The sequence below is a fragment of the Ceratotherium simum genome, chromosome 2 (genome assembly GCF_057802395.1).
Source record: "Ceratotherium simum simum isolate JZ-2026a chromosome 2, ASM5780239v1, whole genome shotgun sequence".
NCBI lineage: Eukaryota > Metazoa > Chordata > Mammalia > Perissodactyla > Rhinocerotidae > Ceratotherium > Ceratotherium simum.
This window is the reverse complement of record NC_141901.1, coordinates 70,421,566-70,434,368: the sequence shown is the minus strand read 5'-3', so window position 1 is coordinate 70,434,368 and position 12,803 is coordinate 70,421,566. Positions and strand designations below refer to the sequence as shown.

Sequence of the window (12,803 nt, the reverse complement as noted above, 5' to 3'; positions counted from 1 at the left end):
ACAGATTGGAAAATAAAAAAAAACAAAACAAATGGCAAAGGGAGGTGGAAGACAGCCATGCTTAGCTGGAACCAAACTTTGAGGAAATCTAAACAAAAGTCCAGATCAGGACTCAAAGCTCCTGATTTTGTGTCCAAGAGCTCTCCACATCATCCTGGAAAGCTCATTCCTTTTCCTTAATCACATGCAACTCCATAAAAGTGGCTGAACATGTGGCTTTTGGCTGGAAGAAGTTTAAGACAATTGTTGCTATTCTGAGAAGAATGAAATCAATTTCTTATTCCAGCACAAAGCAAAGTCCTACAAACTTCTAGGGCTATATAATTTCTCATTGACTTAAGGCAGAGATGAAAGTCACTTGGCTGACCCAACAATTTCACTGGCCTTGGCTTCCTCTAATGACCACTTTACTTTCTTGTTCTTAATAGCTCGAGTAACAATGGAACCTTCCCATTGTCCTAGCTTCCAGCTTCTTTCCTGCATAATTGAGGTGGGAAGGAAGGCAAGGGAAAGATGGGAGTGTCATTCAAAGGAAAATCCTATTTTGATGTGGAAAGCTCTGTTTCCGTCATTACTGGAACAATGTTCTGGTTCCCACAAGGAGAAACCCCTTTGTGCAAGAAACTTGGTGAACATTCTTTACCTCACATCCTAAGACCTTTGAAGTCCTAATGCCCATTCTTAGGAAGGCAGATCTCAATGTCACTTATCTGCAACAAGTCTCATGGCCATTGCAAGATGTCATGCATGTTTATGCATTTTGCATAAGTCAGATGCTTATGTATTTTGACTCCTTTAATTCTGAGGACACAAAATGCCTTGGTAGTGGGGAAAGGAGCAGACTGAAGCATGGAAAGGAACGAGGACCCTCTAGAGGAAGAAAAGTTATTCAGCTTCTCCCCTCATCTCTGTGGAGCTCTGGGACCCTTTGCATAATTAAAGCCACATCTGCATTGGGTCAGGTTGAGTAGAAGGACCTCTACATCAGCGTTGGTTTTGATAGAGCTCCAGGACAAGGTTTGGCTAAGGCCACAGCTCACTGGATCTCAGTGCAACACTAAAACCAAAACCCTTCAGAGAAGGGGCAGGCTTTGGTTTAACTGGACTTGTGTTGGTCAGACAGGATATGTGATGGAACATTCTTGGATCAGGTAGGCACCAGGTATGGTCCAGCATGGGATGGGACACACTTAGCCAGAGTCTGTGAGTCAGCAGACATATTGCCTAGTGCAAACGGGCACTTAATATGACGATGGTAAAGAGGCAGAACAAGTTTGATGGCACTATATCAGGAGCTTGCAAAGCCTGAAGTCTAAAGCTTATATACCAAATCCCATCAAATAAATACAAAAGCTATCTAAATTTATGTCCTTATCATTCAACAAGTACAAAAGATGATCTACTGTGGAAGAACTAAAAATGAAGGATAATAGTGTACTATGAAATAATGTTTTATTTCCAAGTCTACCTTGCAAGGGAGCTGCAAGTTTGCAAAGGATGGACCTATGCATGCTGTGGCTATAAAAACTCCTATCACTAAGAAAGGATCGACTCCAAATTCCATCCTTTAAAACAGAGAGGTCTTGGAGGGTTTGCAAGCGGCAGAATGTTCTTTGGTCAAGCCATGTATGGTGCGACCATGATGGTAATTAATAAACAGTCTAGGTCTCCTTTCCTAATACATTGAAAAGGCTCTCTACATTCCAACCCCAGCTAGTGGTTGGGACAATAATCCCAGGAAAACACTCTTTGTACTCACTTTTTCTGTGTTTGGAAAGAGATAACCCTTTGCACATACAGTCACCCTGTGCTGGGCTCTGCTAACAGCAGCTTGTCCAGATAGTTCATGGAATGGGGCTGGGTAATCTATGTAGACCGTGGCTCCCTGGGCATGAAGTGGGAGCAGGGAAGATGCTATGATACAGTGGCTCCTTGGGGGAGACTTTGTCTCTCTGAGTGTTTTCCACTTTGGCTGAAATGGCCAAGCAGCTACATGTCATGCTATCCTTGGTGGCTAGATGACTAATCTAGGAATGAGTTCATTAACAGGAGAAAAGGTGGGAGGAACAAAACTAGTCAAGATTTTTTGGAGCTTCTCCATCTGGCTTACCATGATGAATATGGTCAGTAGGAAGATGCTCATTGACATGATAGAGAAGCTGTCCAGGAACCAGGTACACCAAATCACTGAATTGGAGACACCCTGATTTTTCAAAGTCTCCTTCAGTCTTAACTCCTTCTCCAAGACGATGTTCTTTACAGTCATGGAGACAGAGTAGATCCAGGCCAGCACCATGAAGATAGGGAAACAGCGGTTCAGGATGATCATAAAACTGAAGCGAGAGGAGAGAAGCAGAATAGTAGAATGTACCTGGTAGAGGTGGAGTAAATGTTTGTTGAATGAATGTGTTGAGAAACAAAGTCCAGGTGGAGGGAAAGGCAGAAAAATCTTCACTGGGCATTCAAAGGGCTTGAATCTTTTAACACATGCCATGTTTGCCCTGAAAGATTACTTTTTCTTTAGAGCAAGATGGTGGCTTTTTGGTTAGCCCAGTTAAATGCTCTATAATTAAAATGTATAAATAATATCATACTATGTACGTTACACAGTATAGACCCTCCTTGTAAGATCTTGCAGGAAAGGACTGCAGACTTGATGATGTGGGATGTGATTGGAATAGATAGGTACATACTTATACCAATAGATAGGTATTTGACACTGAAGCCCAAGATAGTGGACCACAAAGGGAACTAGTGGTGGTTAGATCAATAATTGGGCTCCCCAAGGGGGCCAGCCAGTGCAGCACTGTCTGCCCTGGAGGATCAAACTCCAGTTATGCAAGAAGAGGCATAAAATAACTAATCAGTATGGCACTTTCAGAAGGCAACTGGCCCATCAATAAATCAATCAGTGATGCAATAGCCCCTGACTCCACCAGCCATGTACTGGTGGAGTAGGTTCATGGACATCCATTCCAGCAAGCAGGGTAGGTTTAATATTCTAGAATTGCTTTATTGTGAACTTCACACATGTTTTCCCTGTGCTTGATTTACTAGTAAAGCCTTTGGGATTACTATCTATTGAAAACTGTTGGGTGTCACAGGAAGGGCCTGATTCCAGCCTGGGAGGGTTTCACTCAAGATGGCCCTAGGGAAGAGAACCATCAAGTCACAAAGCCTGCACTTCTTGGACTGGCCACCAGATGGCTCTCCCACACGGAATGGCCAGAATCCCTACTGTCTCCTCAGTGTACCCCATTTCCCTGCCAGCCACTCCCATTTTGATCCTAAAAGTGGAAATGGGCCTTTGCCCTTGGCTCCACTTCCCATCTCTGCTTATTGTCTAAACCCAAACTGAACACAGAAGGGCCACTGTTATCTCTTTAGTTTTCTGTAGAGCTGAGCAAGGAGAACCAATTGGACTAGGGTGTTGAGAGAGAGTTTCCTATGCCCATGCTGGCCTTTATTTTACCATCTCACCAGCTGGCAATTTGACACTTCCTATCATCAGGCTGTGCTTGTTTCTCCTCTCTGAATTCCGCAGACACACACGTACACTATGATGAACCTCCCAGTTTTTTTCTAGGAGTTGAATCCGTAACCCAATTGTGGGTCTCTGCTGCTGTCCTGGGAGCATATCTGCCCCAACCACCATGTTCCATGAGCCCTCCCAGCCCTGTCTTTCTTTCTGTCCCTCTCTCTACCACTCCCTAAATGCATGTTTAGAAAACAGTAGGCTACTTGCTTAGCTTGCCACTGGCCAACAAATATACAGGCCTGGGGATAGATGGGCAGGGAGGCAGGGCCTGCGCACATCTAGCACATTCCTCTACGTTTTCATTAAGCATACATCATGGGAATGTTAATTGGGGAAGGAGCTGCATTAATCTGAGGCTCCTAGGAACCGGACCTACTTGCAACGCAGAGTCCTAATTTGCTGATTTGACAATCTTTGGGTAAACACTCTGACCAGAACCCTTCTACATACCAAACATACTACGTAGTGGAAATTTAAAGAGCCCTTGCCCCCTCCCCCAACCCTACTTCTCTTGCTTTCATGTTCACCTTCCCTTTCCACCCACAAGACCAACTCCTTTCTCCCTGCCACTTCAACGGCCCATCTGGCCCTGCCTGGAGCCTGGGAGAAGCAGGCTCCTCAGTCAGAGCTCCATTCTCCCCACTCTGGCCCCAGTCACTGGGTTTCTCTTCAAAGAGATTGAAGCTTGGGGAGCAGCCCCACCCCACCCAGCATCCTGATTAACTTGTCTGGAGGGAGAATGGGAGCCTCTGACTCACGAGTCATCCACAAAGCAGGGGTAAGGCATCTGCTGGAGATAGATTCCCACTGGAACCTCCGCCCGGGCCTGACTCCGCGTGATCCCCTGTTCGACCATGTCCTGCAGATAGGCAAACCCTCCCCAGATGTATCGGAAATCTTCCACGGGATCAGCTCTGGGACCAGAATCCCAGTACCTGAGAAGAAGCCAGAGGGAGGGACAAAGGATGCAATGGGAACAGACAGCTCACTCACACTTCACAAGAAGGAGGTGACTCAGAACTCGCTCTTAAAGCTTTGCCCCAATCTTTTCCAAGCTATCTGATTCTATATTCTGTTCACAGTTTAAATCTCAATTGTGAATATTAGCCACAACATGACTTACAATTTCTTTCATTCAAGGCCTCTACCATGAGCTTCACAAAATTTCTTATTTCCTCTTATTTAACTTAATTTTATTGATTTATAGGCTGAGTCCAGTCTCAATCCCTTACTCTGCACCAAACGTAATTTCCCAGTGACTCTGGAGAAACCCTGTTTGCAGAATCTCTATGTGAAGATAATTCAATACCTAGAGGTTTCCATCTCCAAGTTGCACAAAGGCCAGCCAGAGACAAGTGATGACTTGAGGGTGTGAAGACAGGGTAGCTGAGCCATCCTGGTCTCACCAACTGGTTAGTTTAGTTCTTTGATACCAAAGTGTTTCTATGCCTTTCCAAGTAACCCTCTTGCCCCTAGGAGGAGATGGGTGACCTAAGCCCAGAGGAGTCCCCTCTCCTTGCCCCATACATCCCTGGGGATGCCCAGGGCCTTCTGAGATTGTCTGAAACATCACCTGTCTTTGATCTTGTTGGTTTTCTCCACCACGTCTATGTCCATCCGGATCTTGTATTTCACGTGCGGTGGTAGGGAGCTGGTCCAGGGATACATGTCAGGGAACACCACGCCAGCCCAGAACCTGTTTTCCTCCAGCAGAGACAGGGCTCGTTGGGTGAGCTGAATTTCATCATCGTAGCTTTCAAACTTATCCAGGATCAAGCACTGCAGATAATCATAAAGATTGAGAGAGTTTGAGGAACACCAATCGCTAAGACTCAACTGCAAAAAAAGGCAGGATACAGCGTCCTACCCCAGGGGATGCGTCAAATGCAAAGAGACCTATAAATGTACTATTTGCTTAACCCTGGGGTCTGGTGTGAATTTTTCAATGTGTCTAAATTTGGGGGTGAAAGGGCCTTAGAAACACTGACTTGCTCTCGTCCCTGCAGATTTAGTGAAGACCGCACTCTCCGGCTGTCCAAATATGCAAGTCGTCAACATGACAAAAATACTCGCAACTCTCCCTCCCCAGCATGGACGGTTAGGCAGTAGGGTCACATCGGATACAGACCCCTTTGAAGATCAGAAAGCCTGCCGAGGAAAGAGTTTTCAAGAGACAGAAACAGCCCTAGTGGTGAACCTTCCTGCCTCTCCACAAACACACAGGGATGGCCAGCTGGGGGAAGAACAGGAGGAAGAAAGAAAATAACAGAGAGCCAAAATGATTTAGTCAGAGAAATCATTTCCAGTTACAGTTTTATGATTGATAGCTAAAGTGGGTGGAGGAGGAATTTCTTAATATGTCTTTTTTCTCCCCATGGAAGAGAAAAAAATTATTACCCACGAAAGATCAAGACTAAGAATTCCTTTTAATTTGAATATTAGGGGTTGTCCACGTTTATAGATTTGTTAAAGCATTGTATTGTACTCGGATCTGTTTTTTCCTTAATCTCTTGTTCCCATAATACACTGGGGTTATTGTGTTGATGTTTCTTTCTTAGAATGTAACTCACAAGAGGTCAGATGGCCTTGTCTTGATTAATTTGTTCACTGAGGACTTACTGAGAGCCTGCAACGTGCCAGAGCCTGCTTGGCTCCAGGGATACAAGGAGGAAAGATAAAATCTCTTCCTGAAGAAACTCAAGACCTCATGAGGGAGATGGTTGGAGTAAACCAACAATCACAATGCAGAATGATCGGGTTCTGATGAAAGCATGCCCAGGGTAGTCTGAAAGCCCAGGGATGTAGCTAAGTCCACCTAGAGAGGTCTGGGAGGACTGCCTGGAGGAAGAGACTCCTGAGTAGAATGAGGATGAACAGGAATTAGCCTATGGTAGGAAAGCAGGGGAAAGGTCAGTTTAGGCACAGGGAACAGCACACACGGTATCTGGAGACATGCAAGAATAGAGCAATAGTTCCCATCCTTGGCTGTGTTATAGAACCACCAGGAGCTTTAAAAAAGACACCTACACTCAGGCCCCACTCCAAACAATGAAATCAGATTCTCAAGAGGCAGGGCCAGGGCATCAGCATTTTGTCCAATGCTCCCAGTTCATTCCAATGCACAGAGAAGGGCATAGGTGAACAGAGGTTAGTGGTGAGAGATGAGACCTACCACGGCGGGTGGGGAGCAGGTCAGTTGCCCTGCTGGACCCACCAACGGGGGGTATCCTGGGACGTGGGGCTTCCTGTGCTAAAAGTAGGAGCATTCTGGGCAAACCCTAAAAAGTCACAAGGAACCACTGCAGAGTGTTAAGCAAGGGTATGATACAGGGGATCGGATTGTGTTTCTGCAAGATCACTGGTGGGGAAAGGGGGAAGCATGACAGTGTCGACATAACGCAGGCTTCAAGGAACACAGTCACTCTCACACAGGGCCCGTGAGTTGCCTGCAATCCTCGTTTTACTGAAGAGGAAACTGAACTCGAGCAGACCTGACAGAGGTCATGCAGCTAGAAAGTGGCGGACCCTGGATTCCCGCCCTGCTTCCCAACTCCAGGCCCAGACTCTTTCCCCACTGCAGGAGCCACAGGAGCAGCGCCATCCGCAGGCTGTCCACCTGCTCACAACAGTCTTGTCGTGTAGGAGAGCACAGTTATTACTCATCGTCACTTTGCAGACCAGAGACCCAAGCTCCCAACGCACTGGTAAGAAGCAGGCAAACCCAACTCATTCACCGAAAACCCCTCACTGCTGAATTTCACCGAGGGGGTCAGAGGGTGAACAGCAGAAGCCTCTTTTCACTGAGGAGCTCGATTTGAACAACAAAGTGCAGCAAACCCACCCTCTTCGGGCCTTCTGAACTAAACTGTCCCCTTTAAGGCTCCACATCCTGGGAGTGGGTCCCGTGTAATGTTCTCAGTCTTTTAGATAAAAAGAAGGAAAACAGAGGAAGCTGTTAGCTTTCCAGTTGATACGGGAAAGACGAACACAGGTAATGAGAAAATCTAGAGTGCCAAGGCTTGAGTGACACCGTACTAAGATAGTTATTTTAAAAGGTAATGGAAATGGTATTTCTTTAAAAATAACGGTCAGTGTAGTCACACATCTAGAGTTAAGGGAAATGGAAAATTTTCTTCGGTCAGCCATCCTTTTGCAAACAGGCTTTGCCTGGCCTAACACTGGCCAACCCTTAAATGAGATGAAGGACTTAAGTACCTCATGACAATCCTCAATAAATGTTGATTTTTTCTGGACAGAAATAATGCAGGGTTTGCTGTTTTATGATTTTTTTCTTTTTTTTTTTTTTTGTAAGGAATCTAATACATAGACTTTCACCAGAGTTCAAGACCAACGGCCTGGCTCTTAGTGTTTGTCAGCACTTAACAACTCTGCTGTGGGGACAGACCGCTGCCTGGGCAAGGAGGCATCAGAGCTGAACTGCTAGAGTACATATTAAAAAAAAAAAGAAAAGAAACACATTTAAGTTTCCTTTAGGAAACCTGACATTCTACAAAGATGAGTAATAAAATAATCTCATTTTTAAAAATCAGTTTGGTGAGTTTAAGACTGTATATGTATAGAATTTTAGTGTTGATAATTAGAGTGAATTTGAAATTTAATTTCTAAAATGAGAAACAAAATTATTTTGGGAGATGGGAATTCTTCTCTGCAGTTTCTTTTAGCTGTGGTACGTTGTGACACACACGCACACACACACACAGAGAATTCTACCAATTCACTCACAGCATCACAGGGCATTTGGACAGATGTAGTCATAGAAGTCTTATGGTCTGATGTCCTTGCTTCACTGGTGAGGAGACTGGCATCTGATGGGCAAAGGGCCCTGCCCAAGGTCAATATAGATCAGAAGCAGAACCCGAATCCATGTCTTCAAATGTCAAGCTTGAAGAGTGGTGCTGTTCCCACATGTTGCTCTAAGAATCAGCCACACTCCAACCACAAAGTCAGGGCAACAGAAGTCCTGAACGAGAAGATCTCTTGCCTCTGTCCAGTAGAGCAGCACTGTCTGTACTGTCCAGTATGTTGGAAATGTTCTATATCTGCCCTATTCAACCTGGTACCCAGTAACCTCATATGGCTATTAAGCACTTGAAATGTGGCTAGTGCCTCTGAGGCACTGAATTTTTTCACTTTAATTTATTTAAATTTAAATAGCCACATGTGACTGCTGATTACTGTGTTGGTCAGCACAGCTCTAGATACAGTAAGTTCCTCGAGGCCAGGGGCCATGTCTTGTTCACTGTGGTCTCTGGAAGAGTATTTTCTCATGAGAGGGACCCAGAAAGTATTTATGAATTACATTGATTTAAATATAGAAGTCCCGAATGTTGCAATAAATATAGCTTTGCTACTGTGTGTTTTGAACATAATCCTGTGCACCCCGGATTCAGATGATAAACTGGGAGAAATTAGTGAAAAGTGAATTCTTGGTATAACGCTAATGAGAGTATAACTCTCATTGAAGCAAAACAGCTAATAAAAACAAATACATTTCAATAATGTGACTTTCCCAGCTATGTAGCCCATTCTCTTTGAACTCTCCTTTCGTGTCTTAAAGGGAAGTCCACACTGGAACAAGCGGCTGATTTTTCAGTGACATTGTTGAGTCCTGCCATGACGTGGGCTCCGTCCTGGCTGTTTCATCAGGCAGCTGATTCACAGTCATGTTTCCTGCTGTGTCCCCCTAGATTGGCACCCTGATACTCTCTGGAAAAACAAAACTTATAAGCTTCTCAAACACTCATTTCTACCCTGAAACATCTGACCCATTTTCTAAGTTGTGTTATTTTCCCCATCTTGGACAAATGGTATAGCATAGTGTTCAAGAGACAAATGGCCCTGAATGCCATCCCCACTCTGCTGTTTCCTAACTGTGTGGCTTCTGTTTCCCTATCTGCAACACTGATACATGCCCCACCTCGTAGGTGTGTTCTAAAGATCACATGCCAGTGTTCCGGTAGGGCCAGCCAGTGCCTCCTGGTAAGAATAAAAGCTGTTGCTTATGAAAGGTTTACTATGTGCCCAAAGGCTTTGCTTGTATTAACTCCTTGAATCCTCACAATCACCTTATGAAGTCAGTTACAATTATTGCTCCGAGCTCACTTATGAGGCATAACAAGGCAAACCTACTCTGCAGAGAGTCTGTGTTTTAACAGTGTAGGATACTAAACTGTCTCACAAATGACAAGGACTCAATAAATACCATTTTTATTACTGTTTTTGCCAAATATCTTGAAAGTCAACAGAATCTAGTGGCTTTTAAGCCCCTGCCAGGTTACTATTCATGACAGCTGTTTATCCAGGGAAGAAGGCAGTTATTTTCTTTAAATAATATGGCTGGGAACACAGCCCATCCCAAGCTGATCCATAGCACCTCATCGAGTTAGAACAATGCTTTGGACAGAAGCCAAAGCCCTGTGTCCCACCTGGACAGTGGGGGTGGGGATGGGGGGTGGATCCTAACCCACCGGTTTTCACTAGCTTCTCATTGGCCACTAGGTGAAAGTCAGACAACTCGACTCAGAGGAATGTCTGATGAAGCCAATCCAGAATGTCATCCTCACCAAATCTTCCTGAGATCAAGGCAGAATGGTTGTGGAAGCTGCTTTGGACATGAATCAGAAGTCCCCGGGTCATCCTCTGAAGCATGACCATAATGTACCCTTGCATTCTTATGGGGAGGCCACCTGCCTCACAGCAAGTGGCCTTGTTTCCTATTGGTACTTACTCTGGTCCCTGAAGTTAAAATCTTGGCTAAGGGGCATGTATATTCATGTGAGTGTGTTCATGAGTGTGTTGGGAAGCAACGATGAATAACTAAACACTTAGCCAAGGTCATTGATTTTGACATATTTGGTCTGGCCTGATTAGCTTGTAAGTTAAAACGTAGTAGGTTCTAACAGGGCTGAGGCCATGGAGTCTATCTATAAAAGCTATTTGGTTCTGCACGGAGAAAAACTGTGTGATCATGGATAATAGGGAAGAATGGAAGTAATTAAGAACTGGCCAGCATAAGGATCTGTACATAAAGATAGCAACACTATTGGGAAAAGAATTCAAAGGGCATCTTCAGTGAATAAAAAGACAGTGTCTTATGGCCTCAGAGGCAGATTCTGGGCAAATGTTGCAGCCAGAGTTCAGAGTCTCAATGAGAACCGTCATAACGCCTTATGACGGCCAAGGGCATTAAAGCAAGAAAAGAGGTTTCCTTGTCCCCTTCAGTTCCCAACTGCTGTAGCAAAACCCAGTGGCAGGGCCGCCACCATTTGAAGTCCACACAAGTCCTATAACTCCTTGTCAGTTGTTTCCTGAGAGTCACCGGGAAGCAGAGTTCACCCTGGCGGAAGAGGCTGGAGCTCTCTCCAGGGCAGGCAGCTGTGTTCAAGACCTCTCGAGAATGTGGTCATTTGTTTACACAGCTAAATCAAACACCACCTTGGAGGAGAAGGCACAGTAGCAGCAGGCTTCCTTCTCCAACTGTGACCTCTCCAACTCTAATTCAAACACATTAAGTAATAGATAAATTAAATTATCTATTAAGTGGGAAATGCTGTCCAGTGGAGGCAAAGAAAGAAATAAAATCTCTCTTTTTGTTTGAACTTGATAATCAAAGGGGACTAGCAGCCTGTGCTGACATATTTTGACTAATACACCCAGGACGTGTTGGGTTGAGTCTTCAGGGATAAAGGAGGCACTGTGTCCTTAGAGATGTTGGCTCTATAATCCTGCCTCTTACATCTTTAGCTTCCAAACTCAGGCTGAGAACAAAGCGGCTGATGAATGCCAATGGAGGCCTGAAGTGGTCCTGCTGGTGTTAATGCAGACACCTGGGGTTCCTTTTGAAAAATGCCAATGGATGTGGGCAAACATCCCAGAATGAATTTCCTGGCAGATCTAGACTGTAACACTCAAGATTCATTTCACACCACACGGAAAAAGCCACTGGATAAAATAGCTTGGGGCTGTTGGAGTTGGTTGGGGTGGTGGGGTAGAAGCCAAAGAGGCTATAATAAATTTTGTTTAACACATTGGGCACTGTGAACAGTCATCTGAATCGTTCACCCACAGAGTGAGGAAATGCACTACGACAGGAAAACAAAGGGACAGGAAATGCACAGCTGTTAAAAAATGTCTGTTTCTAAAATAAATAAATACAATAATGAAACAAATAAAAAGGTCAAGTTGGAGTACAAAGCCTCACACGGGGGCAGAGCCACCAGCTAATGCTTCCTATCTAGTTGGGTCCAAGGGAAGACAGAATAACCTGGCTGACTACTGCAGAGGACCTTCGCTCTCAAAGCTTCCTTGTTTAATCATTCCAACAACTTTGGGAGGTGGATGTCATTATATTCAAAATATTTAATGATGAACAGAACCGGACACGGACCCATCAGAGAACATTCTGGTCGCAAACACCCAGTTCAGCCACACCGGTGAACACCGTCCGGACTGCAGCTCAGGTTATCAGCCTCAGTTTTCAGGCAGTGGAACAGTGACGTTGCCCCAGATGACAGAGCCCATAAATAAGTGTAGAGATGGTAACCTGTTGCCTACAGGATGAAGCTGTCATCAGCCAGGCCACCTGAGCTTTCTAGTCCCATCTCCAGACAGGACGGCTCCTCCCCACGCCCGCCCGCTCCCTGATGCTACAGCCACACCCCTCCCCAGACTACCTGCCTCTCTTGAGCTTGGCTTGCAGGTTCACACCACTGCACTTTGCTTATGCTCTTCCTTCTCCCTGAAATTGTCCTTCTGCCTTGCTTACCCGGCACATTCAATCTTGAAGGGCCAATATAAATGTATTTTCAGTTTTAATTCGGCATGTATGGGTGTCTACTTTATGCCACTGCAGCTCCACCAAAGTAAATTGGGAAATCAAAAGATAAATAAGACAGAGTTCTGGTCCTTCAGGGGTTCAGGTCCATGGAGAGGGGGGTGTGTATGAACAGAGAATTATCAAGGGCTACGATGGAGGGAATACAGTGCATAGAAGAGGACCTGAAACATAAGAGCTGAGTCCTGAAGGGGGTGAGGAGTCTCCTGAGGAGGGAAGGGGTCAGCCTGAAGAAAGTGGGAGGCCTGGGGCAGCATGTGGTCCCGTATCATGTGGAAGAGGCGTGAAGGGGCTAGACTGGGATGGATGTCACCTTTACAGCAATGGTGGGGTCACCGCTTTAGGCGGGTACATTATGGCAGGACTGGGGTTTTAGAAAGAGCTCGCTGAGGCAATGTGGGAGCTGAACAG

General features: G+C 45.2%; 1 protein-coding gene across 1 annotated transcript in view; it reads right to left on the bottom strand.

Moving 5' to 3' along the window:
* The window catches only part of ABCA4 (ATP binding cassette subfamily A member 4), a 128,980-nt gene that overhangs the window by 64,819 nt on the left and 51,358 nt on the right, over window positions 1-12,803 (bottom strand). Inside the window, exons 12-14 of the mRNA XM_004420819.2 lie at window positions 5,112-5,317; window positions 4,297-4,473; window positions 2,111-2,333 (exon numbers count right to left, since the gene is read on the bottom strand). Coding sequence (XP_004420876.1) covers window positions 2,111-2,333; window positions 4,297-4,473; window positions 5,112-5,317 — 606 coding nt within the window. The remainder of the gene's footprint in view (window positions 1-2,110; window positions 2,334-4,296; window positions 4,474-5,111; window positions 5,318-12,803) is intronic.